The 25,970-nt window shown below is 37.7% G+C and overlaps 1 protein-coding gene across 2 annotated transcripts in view; it reads left to right on the top strand.

Annotated features, from left to right (window-relative positions):
* The window catches only part of GRM1 (glutamate metabotropic receptor 1), a 365,040-nt gene that overhangs the window by 97,089 nt on the left and 241,981 nt on the right, over positions 1-25,970 (top strand). For both annotated transcript variants that reach the window (XM_032651301.1, XM_032651302.1), the window contains exon 2: positions 18,455-18,704. In XM_032651301.1, the coding sequence (XP_032507192.1) occupies positions 18,455-18,704 (250 nt within the window). The remainder of the gene's footprint in view (positions 1-18,454; positions 18,705-25,970) is intronic.

The raw sequence follows: 25,970 nt of genomic DNA, 5'->3' as shown, positions 1-25,970 counted from the left end.
ATTGGAGACAAGCTCATTTTCTAAAATGACTGAAGCAAAGCATCAAAATATTCTCTGAAACTAAACAATGATCTCATCTCAAACTGATCTATTACAGAAGCGTTTTCAAATACTGGCATGTTCTAAGTATATCATTAGTTGTAGCATATCACTTAAATTTGTAATTATTGGGGGATAAGGGAAAGATTCCCCTGTGTGTTTGGTTACTGAAATCCTTATTTTATTCCTTAATTTGAGAAGCTCCAATAAACTTTCCTATTGAAGAAAGTTCTAAACTTACTGTGAATAAGCGGTTTTAACTTTGCTGTTTTCAAAGTGTTTTAAGATTTTAAGTTAATGCAAAAACCACTCCTATATAGAAATAGAAGTTAACAGCTCTGGTGTGTGCTCCATTTTGACTAAGCCACTCTCAGGAGTAAGGGAAGATTCAAGGTTGTTGAAAATATATTGTACTTAGCAAATTTAATTGAAAAAAGTCCATAAGTCCATTGTTACAGCCCCTCCCAGAGTCTTGGAAGGAGCTTATGTAAGTGAGCAGCCCTGAAGCTTAAAGCTTCTTATTAAAATTTCCTTGGCTCAGAAGTTAACATTAGTTTTCACTTGAGAAGCATAGTTACATTTTACAACATTATGTTACTAAGTGTGGATTTATAGTTACTTAATTCCATGGAAAGAGATGGTGGGGAGAGTTTAGGTATATATTAAAGGTTCAGCAGGCCAGTACTAACAGAGGGGCTCGTAAGTACCTGAAACTTCAGGTGATATCCTAATGAGTGGAATATTATTGTTGCATGGTTAGTCCAGGTTCAGAAGTCAGGAAAGGCAGTCTAAGCTGGTAGCCAAATGAGGAGAAGATCAGAGCAGAAACAGAAATTCCTAACTCAGGAGCCAAGAAAATAATGGGAAAGGCAGAACAAGGTGGATATAGGTGCCATGGCCCATGGTGGTGTTTGCTTCTGAGATGTGGTGGGTGGAAGGCCACCTGGGTTCAAATGATTGGAGATGGGATGAGATCAACTTACAATGTGACAATGAGCCAGGCATATACTCAAGACGTTCTTGCTTAGGACAACTTTCTGAATTTGAAATTGTGAAAAGACAGCGTGAGTTGGAATTGGAAAATCTGCCTCTGAGTTCACTTGCTACCTCTTAATATCTGTGTAATCTTAGGCAAAATTCAGTTTCCTAAAATTTAGTGGCTTAAAATAACAAAATTACTTTAGTTCATGAATCTGCAATTGGGTGGGGCTCACTGGGGACAGCTTGTCTCTGCTCTACTTGGCATCAGTTGGAGTGGCTCAAAGGCTGGGGGGCTGGAATGATCTGTAACCTCACTCACTCACCTGTCTGTCGGTTGATGCTGGCTGTGTGCTGGGACCTCGGCCTGTGGCTGGAGTACTTAACACACTCCCTCTCCACGTGGCTGCTTGGCTCTCTCATGGTGTGGTAGCTGGTTTCCAAGGGCAAGTATCCCCAGATGGCTGGGCAAAGCTCTATCACATACATGACTTAGATTCAGAAGTCATACAGGGTGACTTCAGGGGAGGGAACACAGACTCCATTTCTCAATGCAGAAGTGACAATGTCACATTGTAAGAGCACATGGGTGGGATTATATTGGTGTCACCATCTTTGGAAAATACAGTCTTCCACAAGGATAATAATAGCACATGTTTTTTGAACACTTAATAAGCACCAAGTGCTAAGTGATTGACATACATATAGTACGCCATTTAATTTCTCACCATAACACTCTTAGGCAGGTAATGTTACTGCCTCTATTTTACAGATGAGGAAAATGAGGCACAGTTGAGTCTTAGATCACCAAGAATTCAGCTGATAAGGAGTGGAGTCAAGATTGGAACCCAGGTTCTTAGAGCAGAATTGTTTTCAGGGTCAAACAAGGTCACATACATGATAGAGCTTTGTGAATTATGAATTTGCTATGCAAATTTAGGTCTTTTTGAGGAAAAACTTTGGGAAATTTTCAGAAATATTAATATTTCAGATTTAGTATAGTGAATGTGTATCTGCATAGGCTGCAAAATTACTTTAATAAAAACTATTAATAGGACTTCCCTGGTGGCGCAGTGGTTGGGGGTGCGCCTGCCGATGCGGGGGGCGCGGGTTTGTGCCCCGGTCCGGGGGGATCCCGCGTGCCGCGGAGCGGCTGGGCCTGTGGGCCATGGCTGCTGAGCCTGTGCATCCGGGGCCTGTGCTCTGTGACGGGAGAGGCCACAGCAGTGAGAGGCCCGCGTACAGCAAAAAAAAAAAAAAAAAACTATTAATAATGGAGTTATTTGATGTTTCCAGAAGGTAAAGCTTCTGAGAGTCTTCTTTTCTTTTATATTCTCTGATCATTTCATTCCCTCATGCAACATCTTTGGTCATGCCCTGTATTTTCATTGTGGAGTCAGAGGATGTTAAAACTATGAGAAGTCTTATGTATTATATGGTCCAACTCCCTAATGTATTCATAAAGTCTTTAGTTCTGGCCTTTAGAAACTTAATGACTTCCGAGAATAAATACTGATGTAGAGTATATTTTCCTCTGATATTCTCAAAAATGTAACATTTTTTACAGTTTATACAATCCTAAAGAACAACAGACTTGGGGTGACTTTTTATTTTATTTTGGAGGTTAAATATTTGGATATTTTCATTATATTATTTTGCCATCTATTAATATTTAATAAAATGGCAATATGTGGGTAGTACAAGAAGGAAAACAGAATATAACACTCCCCATGTTCCTAGAGCTTGCGTTGCATAGGAAGCAGCCTCCAGAAATAGTGACTTATTTCAAACTAGCAGAGATTTAAGTTAAGTTAGCAGAGATATTAAGTTAACAGGGATATATACCTTTCTTCTTAAAGTGTACTTGTTTCATTAAACAAGACAAAGAATGCCCGTGTGTGTGTGTGTGTGTGAGTGTGTTTGTGGCAGGAAATCAATTTCAATTATTCTATGAAACACTACTCTGCATCTGTCCTACATGAAGCCTTCTGAGAATAGCTTATGGGTAGGACAAAGCCAGAACCTCCCTTGGAGGCATTTCTGTAGTTCACTGAACACAGAATAACTTGGGAAGATGGCAAGGATTTGTGGCCTCTGGTTTACCTTGAGATGAATCACAAACTCGGTTCTTACTTAAGCTAGGCCACTGTATCCCTGTTTGAGAAAGAAGGTCAAGTTTTGATGGCAGTTTCATGTTGTAAAAGGTCGCAAACTCTAGCTCAGTACTGTCCTGTGTGGCCAATATGAGGATCTCAGTATCATAGAGTCTTCTCCTGCAACAGAAAGAGCCCAGCTTGATTTCTGTGTGGGTGGGGCTTTCTAACTTCCTGGGGAATTTGAGTTTTCAGCTCAAATCATGATTTGGCCAGAGCCCAGATCCCTAAGGCTAGAGGAAAAGATGTCGGGAGGTTTTATTTTTTTTGTTTCTATTCAGAACAAAAAAAATCACTCAGAGCACAGGCATTCATTTGGCAAGCTAGACATTTCTATTGGTCAGACTATAAGAGGTCAGATATGCTGGGTTTAGCAAGGTAATTATAGGAAGAGAAATGGCAGTTGTCAATACTCAAACCTGATGTTGCTTCAGCATATAGCTAAGATGATTATTGTAATTAGAAATCATGGAGAACTTTACCACAATATAGCTTCAAATTGCACTGTTATGGCTCAAGATTTTGAGGATTGGTTAAAAAATGTTTAATTTTATTCCCAGTGTTGTTTCCTGAGGTTCTAGGGTTTAGTTTTTCCTTCCACTCCCTTCCTCCTTCCCTCCTTCCTTCCTTCCTTCCTGAGGGGGAATAAAATAGTTTTATGAGGCATTGTATCAGTCAATGCCTTATAAATGAGTTATAACTTTTATGTATTAAATGTAAATGAATAATAATAAAAGTAAATAATAAAATTTCTTAAGAATAACACTTGGGGGGTGTCAGACATCCAAGGGAAAGTAAATGTTGAATAGTTGAGCATTAGTTAACTACATAGTTTGGCCTTATGTTTTTTAAGTTTTAATATTATTCTTTAAAGTTTCATGGTACAGAAAGCCTAATACCATGCTAAGATTTAAAGAAAACTTTGTGATGAGCTATTTCCTCCTTTAGTGAACTCATCTTTTACTCTATTTTATTAATAATAAATTTATTTGGTGTTTCCAGAAGGTAAAACTCCAAAGATTCTTAGTTTCTGTATTAAATCATCATTAGTTGCAACAAGAGCACCCTAAGAAAGGAGGCAACTAATTTCTGAGACTTTCAATATTAGGAAGCAAGGGGTTTTATCTGAGCTCAGGCTGTGATATTGTGCAGAGTGATGCATTTGTTGGGCTGATCCTTTCTAAAATTCATTCTAATTATCAGAGGGAAATTTCATGCACAGAAATTTATCATCATCATAGATCTTCATCTTTCTTTGTTAAATAATTCTTCTTATAGTGGAATTAGCACTCCTAGAATGACTGATGACCTCAGATGAAAGTTCTTGCCACTTTTCTATCCAACTTCATGATAGTAAATTGGAAGAGCCTAGTTAGCTCTGTTTCTCCCAGACCTGTTGTTCCTCTCTGGAAGAAAGTTAGCTCCATAATGATTCTACTAGAACATTACATATGTTTCTGAAGTTAAAAAAGTTAAACACTATCTATTCCTCTAAGTGCCTATTTAATCAATTAAGACTTGGGGACTGAGAGGACAGCACACATTTCATGAATGAATTTGTCTCCACTGTCCCAGAATGTGATAGTATTAAAGTAGATTTCAAGACTGATTTTCTCTCACTTATATTTCTTTTTTTGTGTGTATAATTCTCAATAATAACCTAGAATTCTATTTTATGTGGTAGAAGGGGTGGTGGTAAAAGGGGTGGTGTCCCCAAAATTAGGAGCCCCGGGTTTTGATAAGATATCACCACTAACTTTCTTTGTGATTTTGGGTAGGTTTATTCACTTCTTTGGACCTCACTTGTAAAATGAAGGTCATAGACTAGATAACGTCTAATGTTCCCTAAGTTCTAATATATTATATATATATGTATATATATAGTGTTTTATATAATATAATTATTACAATATTTTATATAATATAATGTTATGCATAATATATACTATTATACAAATAAATATATAATACTTATATATTTAACTATTTCATTAAAATTACATATATATGTAATTTTTAAATGAAATGTAGAAAGTACACACTGTCACTTAAGTACACACTGTCACAGGCTGTAACGGGGCAGTAATACATGCCTCCCAAATTCCTCTTGTACTTTAAATCCAACATAATCACATTCCAGTGGGACAAAGAGTTTATCAGGCAGACTAATCATGTATTTACTGCTTGAATTGGTCAACAATTACTCATGAGTCATCCAGCAAGAGTTACTGAGTTGAAACAGGCACTGTGCTAGACAAAGGTGTTACAGACACAGCCCTTACTTTCACCAGGTACACACACTAATGGAGTATACAGACATTAAGCAAATAACCACACTAGTAACTGCATGATTACACATTTATCCATATCTCACCGTAAGTGCTATAAAGGGAATAAATGGAGTTTATTGTCATTGTGATGAGGGAGCCAAGGTAGGGCCACTTTCTATAGGATGATTGGGGAAAACCTCTATGAGTAAGAGATAGAACTGAGGGGCTGAAACCTGAATGATTAATAGAAGTAAGTCTGGCAAAGGCAGAGGGAAGCAAATGAGTGGAGCCTTTGAGCAAGGAAAGAGCTTTACACATTTGAAAATGAAAAGGAGTCCGTTGTGGCTGCAAAAGTGAACTGGCAAAGTGACAAAAAGCGAGGCCAGCCTGGCAAGGAAGCTTGGGGTCATGTGAGACCTTTCAGGCCGTGAAAGACTTTTGGATTAAATCCTAAGGGTTGGGGGGAAACCACTAAAGATATCTGAACCAGTAAATAAATTGATCCCATTATATTTAAAATAACCGTGATTTCCAGGTTTGGAGTAGATTGAAGAGGAATAAAAGTGGACCTAGGGAGACCACAAAAGTGATAAGGAGAAAGAGACAGTGAAGGCTTGGATTAAAGTAATGGTAATGGATAAGTTCAACATACATTAGAGAACTGATAGATTATTAATGAGCAAGAGTAAAGAAATAAAATGGTTTCATTTTAATGGACACAAGAAATATATCTAAATTAATTTCCATTAATGACAGCTTTTTAATGTATCATACACACACACATGCACATATATATATGCATGTGTGTGTCTGTGTATGTACATGTGTGTATTTGGAATTGTCATACATTTTATTATTTCTTCCTCTTACTTTTTTTTAAACTTTAAAGACCTCTAGTTACTCCTATATTCAAATGGGTCCAGACATACGAATAAGATATCGTTTGTTTGTTTGTTTTTTTGTGATACGCGAGCCTCTGACTGTTGTGGCCTCTCCCGTTGCGGAGCACAGGCTCCGGATGCACAGGCCCAGTGGCCATGGCTCACGGGCCCAGCCGCTCTGCGGCGTGTGGGATCTTCCCGGACCGGGGCATGAACCCGTGTCCCCTGCATCGGCAGGCGGACTCTCAACCACTGCGCCACCAGGGAAGCCCAAGATATCCTTTTAATACCTTTGCTTTCTGATCCTGTAGATGCTCTCTCTCCTCTGGCCTGCACTACAGCACCATCTGTAATCATCCCTTTGCATGTACAACTCTTCCAAAAGCCTAGGTTTATCTAGCACATGGACTGTCTTCCATTCATTTGTTTGCCCCTGAGGGCCTTGCTTTGCCTGGCACACACATATGTGCTGGAAGATATTGAACAACAAAGTGATCATGTTCATTCACAGGATGTAATACTTGTTTTTCTATGTCCCCTGGTGATGGTGAGAAAACTGGAGACTAGAGAGCTGCTTATTTGAGTTTCTACATTTCTGCCCCCATGTCTCTATAATGAATCAGAGATATTGGAAAGCTGTGATTTGGCAGCCATAGAGCTTGCAGAGTGTCATTGGAAGAGCTAAATCAACAATACCTGTGTGGTTCATCAACTTAAAACTCTTGGAATTGGAAGAAAGCCCAGAGGAAATCTAATCCTACAACGGATTCACTCTGCACTGCAATGTCATAGCTGAAGGTTATCTAAAATGCTTGATTCCAAATATTGGGCTTCTCAGAAATAATGTCTCTTTTCTTAGTTTTTATGGATGAAAACAAATGATGATTTAATACCAAAATGGGAAATGGGACCTTGGCACATTCTTATTTTTTTAAACTAGTAATTGAATTATATATTGTATTAATGAATAGAGATAAGGAAATGTATACCGCATATAGATGAAGGGAAATTACAGTGGATGATTTCCACTCAGGTTCTTCATGAACTCTTCCTTTATATTTTATTTATATATAATATTTAACCCTAACTTTGTCATTAAATGTTCCCATCTTCCGTGTTCATCCAGTTCCTTCTTGGTGGTCCTCTTCTCAAAATGTACTGTAAAGATATTTAAAAATAGACATAAGGAATTATTCACCACTAGAGGGTGTTTGTAAATGGTCCAAGGATAACGGTGGGAAAGAACCCAGGACCTAGTGTATTGTGGAATTGACACACACTGCCTCTGTGCACTGCTCTGCTTTACAACCCCTCACATCCATGACGTCTTCAGCCGTCCAGTTGCCCACTGCTTTCAGAAAGATCTGCTAAACCAAATCAAATTAGGATGTCAGGGTTTTAATGGGTTATCTTTCCCAGGAGGATTTTTCTTTTTAGGAGAAAGAGAAGTCACGTGTTACAAATGGTAGAATTTCAGGTATCAGTGTAGGAGGAATCCCGAGCTAGAGCGGCCCAAGTGCTTTGCTTACACTTTTAATAGCATTGTATGTAAGCCTTATTCCAAACATCCCGGCCTGAAGAGCAGATAAAATGCCCAGTGACATTTACTTGGTTATGTTCTTAGTTGGCCTGTCAGTGATTCTGCCTTGCTCACCATCGCACATAGACACAGCCTGTCACCCTTCCTTGAAGTCTCCCTGACCAGCTGACTCATCCCTACAGGCTCATATTCACACATCTGGTGCCTCTACAGCATGTCAAATAGGACTATGGGCTCTGGACTCTAATTGCCAGGCCTGAGTTTCCTTCTCTCTCATTTACTGTGTGAGGAAACATAAGCAACCTTTCCAAACCTCAGTTTTATCATGTGGAAATGCCCTGTTGTGGGTTTCTGAGGACAAAAGGATATAATGGTTGTAAATGGCTTCTTCTGGTGCCTAGCACACAGAGCTCAAGAAATGTTAGCTAAATAAATAACAAACTCTCATATGCTAATATTTATATTTATTAAATCATTTAATTCTTACAACAACTCTAAGAGGTGCTTTCCATTATTATTTTCATTGTACAGATGAACCAAAGCACAGTGAGGTTAACTGACTTAACAAAAGTCCCGTGGCTTAATATGTTGGGGAGTCAGAATTTGAGCCCAGGGCCCTCTTGTTCCAGAGTACCTGCTTTTTACCATTCTGCAATGCTACCTCTCCTATAAATAAATGATATTACTTCAAGAGCATTGGCAAAGCCACTGGAAAAGTCCTCTGTATAGCCTCAGTCCAGGTGAAACACAGGTCAAACTAAGGCGCTAGAATGCAAAGTAGTGTGGAATGAGCCTTTCCCACCATGGTACAGAAAACCGGGGCTAGCCTTACAGCCTGATAATAAGAGCCCTCAGAGATCACCCAGTGCCACCCCTTTGCTTTATAGATAAAGAAACTGGAACCCAGGGTAGTCCAGGTATTTGCACATAGTCATAGTTAGACCGAGGCAGAACTGGTTAGGTTTCATAGGCACAGATCCAAGGGCCTTTTAATTCACTACATTTCCTGCACGAGGCTCTCATGTCCTTTGAATTAAAGACAATTTTTCCTTCATAGTCTAATTTCCTTTTGACCCAAGGTAAAACCTATTTTGACTTGGTTCAATGGAAAATTTTACTGATGATATAAAGATACAAAAGTGGGGTTAAATAGGAGACCAAGGGCTTAGTAATGGGGCTGGGTTAATTCCACTGAGCAAAAGGTGGCTAAAAGTAGCTACATGGAGGGGTAAGGGAACAGCTGGCTCCTGCTGAATGTCAGTCCACTGATGCTGGACAGTATGTCTCTCTATTACTTAGGGTTCACCTAATGAGCTTGTTCTGTAAGCAGCCTTGTTTTCTAATATGATGGTTGTTTCTGCAGGGCTGTGTCTTGTTCCCTGCTTTTTAGTGACTGTATACCTAAAAGTGAGTACTGGCAAAAAATGAACCTACAGGCAAGATACATTTTAAATGGTTATTCAACAAATGCTTTCTCCTCCCCTACAGTAATGTACTTGTAAAAGAATCAGATTGGGGAAGGAAAAAGCTGTTGAAAACAATTTTGCTAAGCAGGTGCTTACTCGGGGTACTGAGAATATGGAATATGTTTTGACATGAAGCTCTAGATTATGAAAGAGTGCTGATTCATATTGTTCTAGAATCACCAAATGCTTACGTTGTAAGGAAGCTTAAAGATCTAGTATGAACCCCGTACTTTGAACATGAGAAAAAGAAGACAGTGACAAACAACTCAAGGTCACAGCTGGTTAGAGGTAGGCAAGACTTTGCTCTCATCCTGGAATTCTTATAGTGAAATATCATATAGAGGACCAAGAATGTGTTCATCTTCAAGTAGCAGAAAACCATTCTAATTGTGGCTTTGCAGATGGGGTTTCACCTTTCTCATTCAAGAAGACATCCAGGAGCGGCCAGTGCAGGGCTAGAATGAAGTGTAGTGTTGCTACTGGGTAGCTGGGCTGTTATGTTTTCTGCTCCCCCAGCCTTACGTGTGAAGGCTTCATCCTCATAGTTGACCCCTCATTGTAACAACATGGCTTCTGCACATCTAGGCCTGGGTCCACATACTGGTGTAAAGGGACAAAAGACCTAAGAAGCATGCCTAGCATCTGACCTTTTCAAAAATTTCCCAGAAGCCTCACCTGGCAACTTCTGCTTAAATCTCATTGTCTGGAATTGGGTCACTTCTGCATCTCTAGCTGCAAGAGAATCTGGGAGAGTAGGTACTTTTGACTATGCACAGTCACCCTAAACAAAAATGGGTATTTTTTTATTAAGGAAGGATGGGGGAATGGATAATGCATAGAAAACTGCTAGAGTATGAAACATAAAGGATGTTGTAGGTAAGTAATTAAGGGCTATAGGCTTCAGGGTCAGACACATCTGAGTTCAAATTCTGGCTCTGACAATTTTTGGGTAAATTACTATTTTCTCAGGCCTCAGTGTTCTTTATAAATGCAGAAAATTATGGGAAAATGAGGCAACAAGGTTGTAGTGAAGTTAAACAAAGAAAATTGTAAAACAATAAGATCAGTATAAATTTTCACATTATACCACTGCTTTAGGATCTGAAACATTAGTGTTGCTTACCCTCCCTTGACCAAGTTATATTTTGATTTCTTTTACCTTCAATGAGACAGAATATTCAGGACACCAAGACATGGAAACTGGTTAATCAGATTTTTTTCACCTTTATTCCCTATTAGAAATACTGCCCAAATGATACTTAGACATCTTTCACACTGCTTCTAACCCTTTACTCAGAGGGAGGGACTTCAGTGGGCCAACCATCCTGGCCTCAACCTGAAGTGCTTCCTTATCATGGAGAGGAGATGACCAGGCCTGCAACCCAGACCTTGTAGGGAATTTACATCAGAGAGGGTGTTCTGAGCCTTTTATATCTTTTCTTAGGGCAGAAACTCAGTAGAATTGAAATTTACATCTCCCAGACTAAATCTCATTGACTTTTTTTTTTTTAAAGAAGTAATAAACAGCATTTATTACCTTGGTATATCATACTGGTCTTATTGCTGTTCAAGTCTCACTGACTCCTAAAAAAAAAAAAAAGTGGAGACTACTTCTTTAATAAATTAAGGGTACTCATATCAGATTCTGGAATTTCAAACAAGAAATCTGTATATATTAAACAGACTCTCTCAATCCAAGTAGGTAGGTATCACAGGAAATGGCACACGGTTTATGGTCAACTTTGTCTAAGAACAGTAACTATAGGGAATTCCCTGGTGGTCCAGTGGTTAAGACTCCATGCTTCCACTGCAGGGGTCACACGTTCAGTCCCTGGTCAGGAAACTAAGATCGTGCATGCCCCACTAAGTGACTATAACATTGGTATTTCTTATTTCTTATAGGAAGAAAAATTGTTACATTGTTCTTGTGAGAGGTTCATTTTCCTTGTGGCAAGTTTCCTGAATACCCCATAATAGCTTTGCTTGGCATGATAGTCAGATAAAAACTGTACCCTATGTATTTTTATTTCAACGATTTTTATTAACAAAATAATACATGATTATTTAGATAAATTAGAAAACAAAGATAAAATATAAAAACATAATTATATATTATTCTGAAAAAACTTAATATTTTCTTGCATATTCTTCAAACTTTATATGTATACATATATATTAAAAATTGGCTTTATATTTTACACACTATTTTAAACTTTTTTGTACTTAACAATATGGCTTTCCTTTTACATTGAGTACAACTTTACATCACCCTAGAAAACGGTTGCATATATTCTTTATTCCATTACATAATAATTATTTAAACATCTCCTATTGTAGAAAATAGTTTTTTTTTCTTTGTTTGTTTTTTGGTTTCTGTTATATTTTCCAATTGTGTGCTGTGATAGAGATCCTTGTAACTGGAACTTGATGGACAATGAAATTATTATCTGAAAACTAAATTTCTGAGTTAAAAATATGAATGTAATTTAAAACATTGTTACTACAAATTTTCCACTGAAAAGGTGGAACAGTTTATACTACCATTAGCAGTATACGAGTGCTCATTTCCGTGAACTCTTGCCAACACTAGGTATTATCTAAAAAGGATACTATTGTGTGTGTTTGTTGGGGTTACTTTTTCTGAACTTGTTACTAGATACAATTTTCCCAGTTGTGATTGTATATTCAGTATCACATAGGCAGGGGTGGTGGACAGGTATGATAGGGGCTGCTTCTGTGAACCTGTTTTCTCCATGTGAAAACTGAAATGGAAAATGCCACTTTTCTGTAAGAAGGATGATGTCCTTTTGTATTTTTATACCACTTACATTTTGCCTTCTCTTAACTTCTTTTTCTATATCATAAAGAACTTGAGTTAGAGAAACAAGCTGGGTTATTGCATAAAGCTCTAAAATAGATACAGTGGCTGAAACTTAAAGAAGACTCAGTGACAGAGACTCAATATAGACAAACACAGACTTTTGAATGCATTGTGTAAACACCAATAGTCCAAAAATAAAATGGAGAAGGAATTGCTTTGGGCAAGTATGACAGAAAAAGTGATCTAGGAACAACTTGGGAACAAGGTGACCATGAATGGCGAGCTGAACACTTCAGTTAAAGAAACAGTCACAAGCTTGGGTTTTATAAATAGGAACACAGAAATAAAGGAATTTAAAGCTCTTGAGTCAATGATAAAGCCTTATGTCCAATTTTAGATTCTACAACTTTAGAGAAACATGGAGAATAAAAGTAGGCACCATCCCCTGAAATTTTCTGTGTTCCAGGAACTTTACATTCATTAACACATATACATCAATAATCATGACAAGTCTTTTTTTTTTTTTTTTTTGCATACGCGGGCCTCTCACTGCTGTGGCCTCTCCCATTGCGGAGCACAGGCTCCCGATGCGCAGGCTCAGCGGCCATGGCTCACGGGCCCAGCCGCTCCGCGGCATGTGGGATCTTCCCGGACCGGGGCACGAACCCGTGTCCCCTGCATCTGTAGGCGGACTCTCAACCACTGCGCCACCAGGGAAGTCCATGACAAGTCTTTAAGATGTATGTTATGACCCCCATTTGCACAAAACCTAAAGAAAATACTTTAAGGCTATCTCCTCATCTAGGATCCAGGATTCAAACCAGGTTGATCTTCCTCCAAGGCTCATCCTCTTATTTACTCAGCTATAAGGCATACCTGAAAACATGATGGGGCAAAAGAACAAAGATTAATCAGTCCTATTGCATAGAGATGACAGTCACCTTTTGGTAAATTTCCTTCTTCCACTTGGATGCTATAACTCTATCTGCCCAAACTGGGGTAATTAAAGGTGGGGTTATGAAATTTCTGATAAAAAGGATTCTCTTCTGTTTTCTCTGATTGCCTTGTGTCAAGCAGTTCCTTCACTGACCTTGCATATAAAATCCCTTATGTGCTTCTAAGGCAGGTGATGACTCATTCACCTCTGACTGACCAGACCCATAATGCTGACTGCAGGTGTGTGGATGGAAGCAGGGAAACATAACACTTTCTACGTATTAAGTGGGAGAACCAAACAAATTAAAAGGTTGCCAGGAAAGGTTAAAATAATAGGAATTGTTTCCCTGGGAGGAGAGAAAGCTGAACTGTGGCTTCCAGAAAGACCTTTTTTAAAAAAAGAAAGAAAGAATTCAAAGGAACTGATACCTGCCTCCACTGAGAGTGAAGGGGATATGAATTTATATTTTGTTGTATAGGATTTAGATCAAAAAGAAGAATTACCTGATAGTGATGATTGTTGAATATTGGCAGTAGGTTTCCAGAAGGTGCTGTGAAATCAATTTCTATCAACATAGTTCTTTCAAAAATTGGATATTATCTTATTTGTCCAGGATGTCCCAGGAGACAGAATGATCAGTTTTCAGGACCTCGGATAGGGACTGGCCCATAATGCAAGGGGTATATCGTCATCCAGGGAGCCTAAGACTACCAAAGAATACCAATAAAGGGATATAAGCATGAAATAAGGCAGAGATTAAGGGAGTCTAGAGCATAAGACTAGTGAATCTTTGAAAGTAATACTGTTCCTTCTTTAAGAAAAGTGAAGAAATATCTACGTATTTTCCGTGTATAAATGTTTCCCCTCATATAACTGAGGTGTACATACGTAGGGATGAGATATGTTGAATGCTGTTGTTTTACCAAGATAATTCATGAAGATGCAATAACAGGATTTGGACTTCTTTCAACATAATGGCTGAAGTGTTATTTTAGCCACCAAATGGTGTTCAGATTGTTTCTTAAATATATCTTCAACATTTTAAGAGTAGAAGAAAAAACAATCAATATAAGGACTAGCCTTAAGTGCCTTCTTTTTGTTATGATGACAGTTCATACAGGTGATTATGAAACGCAAGACAATTTTATTTCATAGCTTGTTTGCTCAGTGTAACTTACCTACCAAATCACTACAAACCAATCTTTTATGAATGAATATCTGTTAATATGGTCTGATAATAATCATATCTAACTTCTTCAAAAAATCATATGTAGCTTAGAAAATTGAGTTTTAGCCATTGTCTTTTATCTTTTGAGATAGTTCTAATTTTTACTCCTATTTTCAGTACCTTTATTAACTTTGCCCTTGTACAATGTCCACTTCTATTATGTTTAAATACTTTTATTATTCAAACTATAGGGATTTCTTTGTAAACCCCATGTTTTCTCTCATTAGTCTCCCCATAAGTTCTGTTTAAAAGCTTGTTTTATAGAATATCTTGATTTACTCTCTGTAAATCTTTTTCTCATATGTTTCAATATATTGCAATTTTATATTTTATGGGCTTTGTCAGATGCTACTCTTACATCTCTCTAGGTTTTAGGCAACATCATAACAGTGATAAAGTCTGTTATAAAATCTGTTACAACACAGCAACATATAGCACATTTCCATGTTGCAATCCTATAGTGGTATGCGAGATACTTCACTAGAGATTTGCTATACAGAGTGGCATTCTACAAACCGTGAACCTTCTGCTCCAATGGAACTTCTCTAGTCATTGCCTCTAAAAATACCTTTTGTGGATTCTCATTCACATCCATTTACCCTGAAAGCCAATCCCTTGCTTACATTCTTCAAGAACTCATTTTCATTCCTACTTTTCCCAAGAGGTATTCTCTGATCATCCTTGCTCTCTCATTCTGAAATTTAGTATTATGGTATTTTTCATTTCCCATATAGCATATACAGCTTAGTATTGTTGCTGTATTTTGTGTGTTTGTGTCATGCCTTCACAGGTGTATTATAAGTCCATGTAGGAGGCAGTATAAAATGCTGGTTATGAACAGGAACTTCTGAGTTAGATGTTGAATCCTATATTCATCACTGTTTGATCTTAGGCAAGTTACATAACCTCTTAGAGCTTCCACATCCCCAGCAGAGAGTTATAACTTCTATATGGAGTTATAATGAAAAAATGAAGTGCCTAGGTATTTAGCACAGTGCCAGAGACATAGCAAATATTCATCAAATTGAAGGCAAAGTCAATGCCCGATAATTCTGGGCAATTCTTTAAAGAGCAGAGCCTAGGGATTTTTTCCAAGTTGAGAACTCGATAATCTATTTGATAATTGAATAAAAACATGCAGCTCGCTACCAGACCTGAGTGTTAACATTTACATAGTACTTTTAAGAGTTTTATTATGTCAGTTCTTTATATATTCAAAACTCCTTCCAGGGTTACACAGAGAAGTATCTAAATAAATTCCTCACTACCAGGAAAGGCAGAGGAGGTCTGGGTGGTCAGATGGAAAGGGGAGGGGAGACAGAGGGTAGGTTCCATGCTGAGTGTTTTATTTTAAGTCTGGCATCGTTTGATCATGACCAAGGAGTCAGGCAAAGAATACATGTCCTCTAGTTTTCTTTCTAGCTGTGGAAAATCTGTTTATATTTTAAGATCCAGAATAAAAGCACTTTCTTTTTTTCCCAGATTTTTGAGGTATAATTGACAGACAAAATAGTGTATGTTTAAGGTGTGCAATGTGGTAGTTTGAGATATATATATATACACATTGTGAAATGATTACCAGTGTCAAGTTAATTTATACATCCATTAACTCATATAGTTACCTATATATATGTTTTTCTGAGAACATTTAAGATCTACTCTCAGCAAATTTCAAATAAACAATATATATTATTAGCTGTAGATTATTGTATATGATATATATATTATATATATAATTACCTGTATAGTTACCATATTGTACATTAGATCCCCACAACTTACCCATCTTATAACTGAGATTTTGCATTCTTTGACCAACATCTCCCCAGTTTCTCCATTCCCCCACTTCTAGTAACCACTGTTCTACTCCCTGGCTCTATGAGCTTGACTTTTTTAGATTTCAGATATAACAGATATCATACAGTATTTGTTTTTCTATGTCTGGCTTATTTCACTTAGCTTAATGTCCTCCAGCTTTACCCATGTTATTGCAAATGGTGGCCTTACCTTCATTTTTACAACAAATATTCCATTTTATGGCTAATATTCCATATTTTATGGATAATATTTTATGGATAATATTCCATTCTATATATATGTATATAATATATATATGGAATATAACACTTATTACATTTTCTTTATCCATTCACCCATCAATGGACGTTTAAGTTATTTCCATATCTTGGCTATTTGAGATACTGATTACATTTCCTTTGGATATACACCTAGTAGAGGGATTACTGAATCATATGATAGTTCCATTTTAAAATTTTGGAGAACTTCATATCGTTTCCCATAATGGCTGTAGCAATTTACATTCCTGCCAACTATACAAGGATTCCTTTTTCTCCACACCTTCCATACCACAGGTACTTTCTTTAGGCAGCTCTTTCTGATTCCTAACCCATAGCATCTCTATTAGATATTTACATTTGAGTTAGTCATGTCATTGCTACTAAATGAAAGTAACATGGTTTCAAGCTTCCTAGAGGTGATTTTCTTCCTTTTTTGTATAGTATTTGTATGTAGTACTATCATCAACATAATGTGTACAAATAAGATAAAATTTATGAATGCAATGTTTAAAATATAAAGATTTATAAAAGTACAAGTCATTCTTATATTAGAGTTACTTTTGTAGAAATATGTATGCTAGTTTGGAGTCTCATAGGCTTCATAAGAGAAATGAGCAGTTTAAACATGGTCTACCACATCATACTCATCTCTCAATCAATTTGTATGATGAAGAATTGCTCTAAACAGGAAAATATGAATAAAGTAATTGAAACAAGAATTTCACAGAACGAATTGACCTATGCTGACATTTTCAAAAAAAATTATGAAAACATACGTGTTTAGTTGCTTGTTGCTGTTAAGAGAAACAAATAGTAACTTAGGAATCAGGTAGACTGTTCCAATTTTAACACAAACAAGCTTCATGCCTATTGGCGAGCCACTTCACTTGGCCCAGTTTCCTTGCTGTAACCTGAAGGGTTTGCACAGAGTATGTCTAAGGCCTTTACTAGATTTAAAACACAAGGATTTTCTTATTCAAATGCATAGAATATTTTTGCTCCTTTAGTCTGCATGTATTTTGATAAAAGAGTAAAATCTTTTTCTGTGATTGTAGTCCATAGGCGGCACCTTAGCAATAAAGTTGTTCCCCTTGTAACACCATCTTATAATGCCTTTTCAGTGCCTTTTGCTGAAAGAGTTGGCTGGTGATGTCTTTGTACCTTATAGATTCCTGAACCTGCATTTATTATTGTAAGCGACATCTGATTTCCTTCCTCGTGCCCTCTTCTGCAGGCAGATGAGCCATTCACTTACCAGCTGCAGTCTTTCCCCTTATAATCAGTCAATGCCTCTTGTCTGAGCCACGATGTGTGACCACAGTCCATAGAGCTGAGGATTTTGTCATGTGTTAAATCTTCCATTCACTGGAGTGTGTTAAGCCACTGAAGGTGGTTAACTGAAGAGGCAAAAACATTAATTTGATAATTTAATCTTATGAAACAGGAAACGAGAACTCCTTTTTTTTTTCAAAAATACAGGAAAATCTTATCAAGTTTCATAAAAAAGTCCGTGAAACTTTTATAGATATTGAGATTTAAAACTTTTAAATTGAGATTTATAGCTGGTTTTTGTTTGCATATTCCGGCCTGGCCAGGTGCTCCATTTGCTTTGCTTACTCACTCTTCACGGAGATGTTGCAGGACTTGCTATCACCATGAGTGTCTGCTCTTAACCTGGCAGCCAGCTGAAGCAAGCCCTCGGATGAACACGTCTCATTGTGCTGGCTGACCTCCTACCCCAATGTTCTGACTTCTCCCACGTTGCTAAAATCTGGAACAACCACTAGTAATCATGGTTGTAAAATAGGGCAGCCGTCCCTCATTTCTCAAAACCTGTTTCACTGTGGACACCCTAGTTATATAGTTTTCCATTATTTTCACAGAGTTGATAGTTTGATTATTCTCTTTAGTCCATCCAGATCTTCCTGCAGTCCCAGTTATATTTACAAATTATTTGGCAAGTCTATCCTCTTCATTCCCTGTGACTAATGAGTCCTTTTCCTAGCTTGTTACTGCTGCTGCTGCCAGGTTGTCTTGAACATCTGCTGATTGTTTCTGAACAGGGAATTACGGGGAGAGCGGAATGGATGCTTTCAAAGAGCTGGCTGCCCAGGAAGGCCTCTGCATCGCCCATTCAGACAAAATCTACAGCAATGCTGGGGAGAAGAGCTTTGACCGACTCCTGCGCAAGCTCCGAGAGCGGCTTCCCAAGGCCAGAGTGGTGGTTTGCTTCTGCGAAGGCATGACCGTCAGAGGCCTCCTGAGTGCCATGCGGCGCCTGGGAGTCGTGGGCGAGTTCTCCCTCATAGGAAGGTAAATCTCAATCTCTTTCTCTCTCTCTCTTCCTCTCTTTCACACACACACACACACTTTGGCGCACATATACTTGCTCTCACAAAACTGGACTTCCTGATTCCAAAGCGAGTGAAATGTGCATTCCTTCTGGATTTCACTGAGAGTGGGGCTATTTCTATTTTCATGATAGACAAGAGCAGAGGAGTCGATGACAAGATGATGAGACTATTTCAGAAAAGGTGGGAAGTTTTTGCTAGAATGTTTTGTCCTGGTGAATTATTCTTTTCATTTGCTTCCCCCCTTCTGCCCCCTCCTCCTCCCAAAACCACATGAATGCTTTTCTCTTCATATTCCTAAGCATAGATATCTTAATGAGGTGTTGGTGGATGGAAAGTAGTAGTGAAGATGGAAATACACATTAAGATCTGAAATTTAAAGGGCTAGTTGAGTGCAGGTGAAGACATGCCACTGAACTCTAGTACTTGATGATATAATATTTTACACTTATGGGATGGCTAATAGTGATGTTTTCAGCATGTAATTTCTGGAATTGCAGGTGGTGGGTTCCAAAGTCTATGTTCTTTCTAAGTCATATGTACTTGTGCTGGAATGGAGATTTTCAGTATTATTGTATTTTTCATAGGGTTTTTGACCTAATGGGTATCTTGTTTGATTTACCATCTTCTAATACTACATAAAGGAACTGATCAATTTTTCCAAGGAACCTACTAAGTTTACTTGAATGAAAGCTTCCACTGATCTCTGGCTCTGTCACACTCATCTTCCAGATCTCTTTTTCTTCTCCATCTTCTCTTTTGGCCAGAGTACAATCTTTTCTCACCTTTTGAAGTACCTTAACCAGTGACCCTTTTCTCTAGGAAACTGGGCAGTGGTGGTGTGGATATCCTCCCTGGACCTTTCCTTTCTGGCATTGCACTTGTGATAATGACTGCAATGCTAATAAAATTAATCTCACCTTCATCTGGAACTAGAGGTACAGGACCTATCAAAAACTTTTGAGTAGAAGGTAGGATAGAAATACAGCTAAATGAATAAAGAAACAGAGAAATGATCTCTAGGCATGAGGAAGTATGAAGTCAAGGGCAAAGTATAATTCAAGACTAAGAAAATTATTGAATTTGGGTGAAATTGGCACACTGCCATAAAATGTCTTTTTGGCTTCTTCAACAGGATGCAGTTGTGTGAGGCCATTTAAGAAAGCATCTCTAAAGAAAGAGTATTTAAAGAAGGAATGTTACTTCCTTCATTAGTGAAAAAGTTTGTAAGCAGCATTGTTGAAGTGTTACATGGAATAAGGTTCTTAATATATGCATCAGGACAGGTGGCATATAGATATTCAATCTTTTAACTGATTTTGTAAAAATGACTGCTTTTATGAAGGGTGCTTGTTTTAAAAAATAATCTCATGTTTACCATTTTCAAAAGAAGAAAAGTCTGTTTTGCAGGTTTCCTTCTGTTTAATATCCCCAAAGAGAGGCTAGCTACCTAGATTCTGGAAATCTCGAACAGATGTAGCAAATATATGAGCTTTGGGGTATAAAGACTGCCTAATTGTGAAATATATTTATACAAAATACTGCAGTGAGTAATTGGAGTGTAAAGAACTCATTCTATTATCATTATTTAAAAGCTTGTCAAGAATAATAATGTAAAGTCATCTCTCTGGCTCTTGCTTACCTGCTAATAACGCAGCTGAGTCCCTCCAGGTATTTCTGAGTCTCACATGTGGTTGTTCGTGGTGATATCACTTCTTTTACTCCTCTCTTTCTCTACCTCATATCTTCTGGGTTCTACTGATGTATCCTAGAGATACTATCATCACAACAAACACCTGTGCTCCTGAGGTCGCTGCTTCCTGTACCAATGGTCACTGCCAGTAAAGCGTGGAGCCCTGGAGATGTCAAAGCTATGCCATGCAGTGCTTCTCTGACTTTCTGGGCTATATTCCATGAGGGTCTATCAAAGTGATATTGGCTTTTACTCTCATATCTTAGAGGATTTTGTGGAAAACAGCTTTTTTTTTTCATTCTTTTTTCACAGCTCTCTCCCTTCCCTGGGAGAGATATGAGTCCAGAGGGAGCTGAGCTGGCAATAAAGACAAGTAGTAACACTACAGCATACCTAGTATCAGCTTTTCCTTCAGATGCTTTATTCTCCTACTTCCTGTGGGATGAATTCTAACCCAAGCACTCCTCTGTTCCTCATGCCAATGGACATTTGGTGAGCTTGGTTCCCTAATTTCAACAGATGTGTCCAGAAGGGTTCCAGTTTAACACCAAGTTGCAACTTCTAGCTACATTTGTAATGCTGTCAAATATATCTCCTTCCTATTTAAAGGAGGTTTAATTTACCAAATGATAAAATCCTTTGGGGTCAGGAGCCATTGTTTAGTTTCTTTCAGAATATGTGGCATGATTCTGGATGCTGCCAGATTCACAAGAGGGCATTGTGTAGATGGTGATGGACCTCTTTTCACAGAGGTGAAGATAAGTAAATCATGGTCTAGATTGCAGCAAGAGACATTTACTTAAGAAAAGAATTAGAAATTCCTGAATGGAGGTTTGTACTCCTTTGCCTCCTGTGACTCCTCTTTTCTCTTACACTTCACATCCAACATAGAAGGAAATGTTGTTGGGGCTACAATCAAAACATATACAGACTTTGACAGCTTAATGCCTTTCTTGCCGCTACCATCCTACTCCAAGCCAACATCATCTCTCACTTGGGTTATGGCAATAACCTCCTAATTGATCCTTGCCTTGCCCTTCCCGGCCAGTTATTCTTAAGGAAAATGGATCTTTTAAAAATTTAAGTCAGGTAATGTCTTTTAACCTTACACACTCAATACCTGAAAATGGCTTTCCATTTTTCTTATGACAAAGTCCTTGCAATGGCCTTCAAAGTCCCACATTCTGTCATTGGGACTGAGTTTTTTACAATGGAGTAATAAACTAGAATGACAGAAATAGAATTTTTAAATAGAAAGTTCTCCAAGATATTAAAAATATCCTATATTTAATGAATGTATGTAATGGAAAAACAAAACAAAACATGAGCTAAGAGTTCTTCAACTCTTCCACAAAGTAATCATGTGATCTTAAGTCATGTTTTGTCTCCGTCTATTTTTTTTCTATAGAAATTAATGACTTGGCTCCAGATCATCTTTAAATATTTTTCCAGTCCTAGAATTTATAATATATTAAGACCATGTGACTGAACCATGTTCAAAGGAATGTATTTATAGATTCATTTTTTCTGAAGTTATTCATGAATTTGGATTAATCAATTTACACATTTTATGAGTCACCTTGTTAAAACAAGGAGAATTCATTGAATACAACTACTCAGAATTAGTGTCTTAATCTGTGGTCATGCAATGTAGCCAGCATATCCACATGAAAATCAAACCTTTGACTCTGAACAAACTGGAATAATATTCTCACCAAGTAAGTTAATTAACCATAGTCAAGTTAATCATCACACAGAAGAACCATTCTTTCTTGTTTCTATGAAACTGCCTCTTTCGAGTTCCTTCTCAAAATTGGGTGCAGCATATCTATAATTATATTTTCCTTATGATGGTGATGATGATGATAACATTTATTTAGGACTTAATGTACGCCAGGCGCTGTTCTAAGCACTTTTTATACATAAACTCATTTAATCGTCGTAAAAATATGATGAGATAGGTGCTAATATTATTTCTGTTTTAATGTATGGAGATGTAAAGAACTTGTCAAAAAGTGTCACAGTTGGGATTTGAAGGCAATGTGACTTCAGATTTCATGCTCTTATTCACTAAGTTATATTGTGTGTGTCAAGCTATGATTGTTTTGTTTCAGAGATACTGTCTTTACCCTTAGTTTTCTTTCAGTTTGCTGTCTCTTCTAGAGATTTCATTGTTTAGACCCACATTCTTTGGAAAAATAAACTGAGGTATGTTCATGAGAAAATTATTTTACATTTCTAATTATTCTCTACATATATGCACCCTTTTCATTTCTCTCTTAGTATTAAATGTTTTATATGGTATTTCAGTAAAGGGGCCATTCTTTTCAAGCTCATTATTTTTATTTTAACACGAGACTCCACATATCATTCTCTATTTGCATACAGTCTATATCTATGGAACTATACCTATGTAAAAGCTAATTTGGAATAAGTGGGTGATATTTCTCTGAAATCCTCAGTAATAACTATTATAATTCTAAATATTAACTGATGAATTTGTTCTAATTCCTATATTGCTCTTTTATTTGAAGAAAGTGAAAATAAGCATGGTTTACATGTGTAAACACCTAATAGCTACGATTTATTGAAGTTTTGGTATGTACTAGGTTAATAATGTATGATATCTCCAGTCCTAACAACAACTCTGAAAGGTTGATTTGGAAGGTAAAGAAGTTAAACAATTACCCCAAATTCCTAAATTAATCAGTGGTGAAGACAGAGTCAAACTTCCTACTATACCATAGCATCATGCGGATATGTAAATATCGAATTGTAACTTCCTCAATGATAGGAACCACGTTTTATATACTTTTTATTTTCTTATCATGCCAAGTGAAGTGTTTTGATGTGTTAATTATTTAATAACTATGTCAGAAAGCTTGGAGTGTCATAGTGAGAGCAGGTAGCTTCATTGTGTGAACCTGAGTTCCCTTTTATTTTCCAGGATCAGTAAGTTTTACCTAGTGTGGTAAGGGTTGATGTTCTTCAATCAGCCTCTATTTCTAGAATTTTTCTATAAAATTGGGACTAATATTTGCTTACCCGTCAGGTTGTTGTTTTTGTCTAATCACAAAATGCTTACTTGTCTGTTAAACCAAAGCTAAGCATCAATATTGGGTCCCTTAAAGACACACTGTTTTCTGAGGGCGAGTGAGAGCTTTCTGGCTTTAGTCCTATGCCTAGTGTTGGCATTATCCTGGGCCTTTACCCTGCCTTCCTCATCTTGGGAAGCCCTTCTACTAGGTTTACAGTCTACCTTTTTAGGAGTCTCGCTTTAGATGTACTTAGGTATACCATATTTAATTATGTATTTCCTAGCCCCTTCTACTGCATTATGACATCTTATTTCTCCTGTAAGAAATAAGCATCCAATAAAGATAATTAGGTCAATAACTTTCCATCTCATCCCCTCTCTCTACTGTATCCTGGTCAATCAGTTTATAAGTATATGGTCCTTACATTTCAATCCCTTTCTTATTGGTGTGTGTTCTTTTACCTGTCTTCCCTCCCAACTCTGTAATCTTCTCCCCTACTAGACCCACTTTCCATTATCTGTCACTGCAGAGAAATCCCCACCCCCCATCTAAAACCTGATCCATGAATACTAACACCATGATTTATGAGTTGAAAGCACAATGAACAACTTTAGGCACATATTCAGAAAACTGATTGAAATGAAGCAGTTACTTTATCTGGAAAGAAGCTTATAGTTTCATTTTAAAACAAAGGAAGCTCTTGTTTTTTACAAGGTACATTTTGTCTTTTTCTTCCAGAACCTAAACACATATTTAGAAAAGTGACCTCTATACCCTTGAAACGTAAGATGATATGCCATTGTGTTATGTTCCACATAGTTACATTTTTAATGAAAAATGAGTTGTTTTAGATCCCGTCTTTCCATTTTGGAAAAAATGGGGAAATATCTAAAGTTTGCAGCCTTCAGGCAAAATTGCAAAGGTTATGTGTTTTAAATAAATGTGGACTTCCAGTGAAGTGTGACATCCCCCAAATGGATTATAATCAAGTTGCTGCCAAAGCTGATGAGCATTTTCTGGCGCATAATGGTCACGACTTATAGATTCACAACCTTGCCTTCTCTAGGCTCCCAAGGGTGGAAAATGATTACTAACCTGCTGACAGACTATCGCTTCCTTAAAACACTCCTGCTCCAAAGGCAGATTAATGAGAGCTTTGTGGAAGATTACACTGTTAGAAAAAGACCGTGAGAAATGTGTGCTAAGGAAGGAGAAGGGATTTAGTTTAGAGTACTCTGGAGAATCAACATCATTTTTAGGATATTGACAGCTATTTTGAGCATAGATCTCAGCCACAGAAATGCTCAGGATTTCCACAAAATTGGGGCGGCTGATTTGCATGAAAGTTAGTAATGATTAACTCTTCCTTTATACCAACAACTATTTCCACGTTTCAGAAAATGGACACCTGAAAACTAAAAGACTACTATCATGGTCTCTACTTGCCTAGGAGGTATTAGAAACACTGAAGGAAAGGATTTTGGGTGCCTTCTGTATCTATAAGGCACTGGCTGAAATTTGAATGAATGAAAAAGGAGGTCATTATGATTTACCCAAGTTTGTGTTTGAGGCTGATTGAAGACTACAGGGAATTTATCTTAATGAATTTTCATAGTTCCTATGGCAGTCAGTTCTCAACCTGGCTGCACATCACACTCAGTAGGCGCTCTTAAAAATGTGGATTCCTGGGCTTCCCTGGTGGCGCTGTGGTTGAGAGTCCGCCTGCCGATGCAGGGGACACGGGTTCGTGACCCGGTCCGGGAGGATCCCACATGCCGCGGAGCGGCTGGGCCCGTGAGCCATGGCCGCTGAGCCTGCGCGTCCGGAGCCTGTGCTCCACAACGGGAGAGGCCACAACAGTGAGAGGCCTGCGTATTGCAAAAAAAAAAAAAAAAAAAAAAAAAAAAAAAAAAAAAATGTGGATTCCTGGATCTTACCCCAGGCCATTAGTAGAGTTTCTTGGTGAGGGATTTGGATCTTCTTCTTTTTTTAAAAGGACTAAAGATGAGTCAAATTTCAGAACCACTACTCTGTGATGCCTACATCAGTGTTTTGCACTCAGGTGGTGTTCACTATGAATGAATTGCTTACAGGACATATTTGAAAGGGAAGATGAAGTGAAAAGTTTAACTCCACTGCCTGTCAATCCACCATTTTAGCTCCAGTTTTCTTTTATGGATTGTATTTTGCTTTATTATTTCTTGAAATTTATTTATTTTTAAAATTTTCTTTTAAAAGTAAAGATACATTTGAAAGTAGTGTATAATAGTAGTAGTAGTAGTAGCAGTAGTAATGGTAATAGCCATAAACACTTTGCAACTCTGCTTATTTCCTGTGTTTCTGTCTCCTCCTGATGCCCAAACTGGCCTATTGAACTGCCCCCTGAAACACTGCCGTGTCCCAATTCTCAGACTAATCAAAATGCAGAGTAAGGAGCACATACACTTGTGGCAGATTTAGCCTCTGCCATCTCCAAATCTAGGGTTGCCCGTGGCTG

Source organism: Phocoena sinus, chromosome 12 (assembly GCF_008692025.1).
Source record: "Phocoena sinus isolate mPhoSin1 chromosome 12, mPhoSin1.pri, whole genome shotgun sequence".
In the NCBI taxonomy this organism is placed as follows: Eukaryota; Metazoa; Chordata; class Mammalia; order Artiodactyla; family Phocoenidae; genus Phocoena; species Phocoena sinus.
The sequence above is the reverse complement of the archived record's forward strand: the minus strand, read 5'-3'. Positions and strand labels throughout refer to the sequence as shown.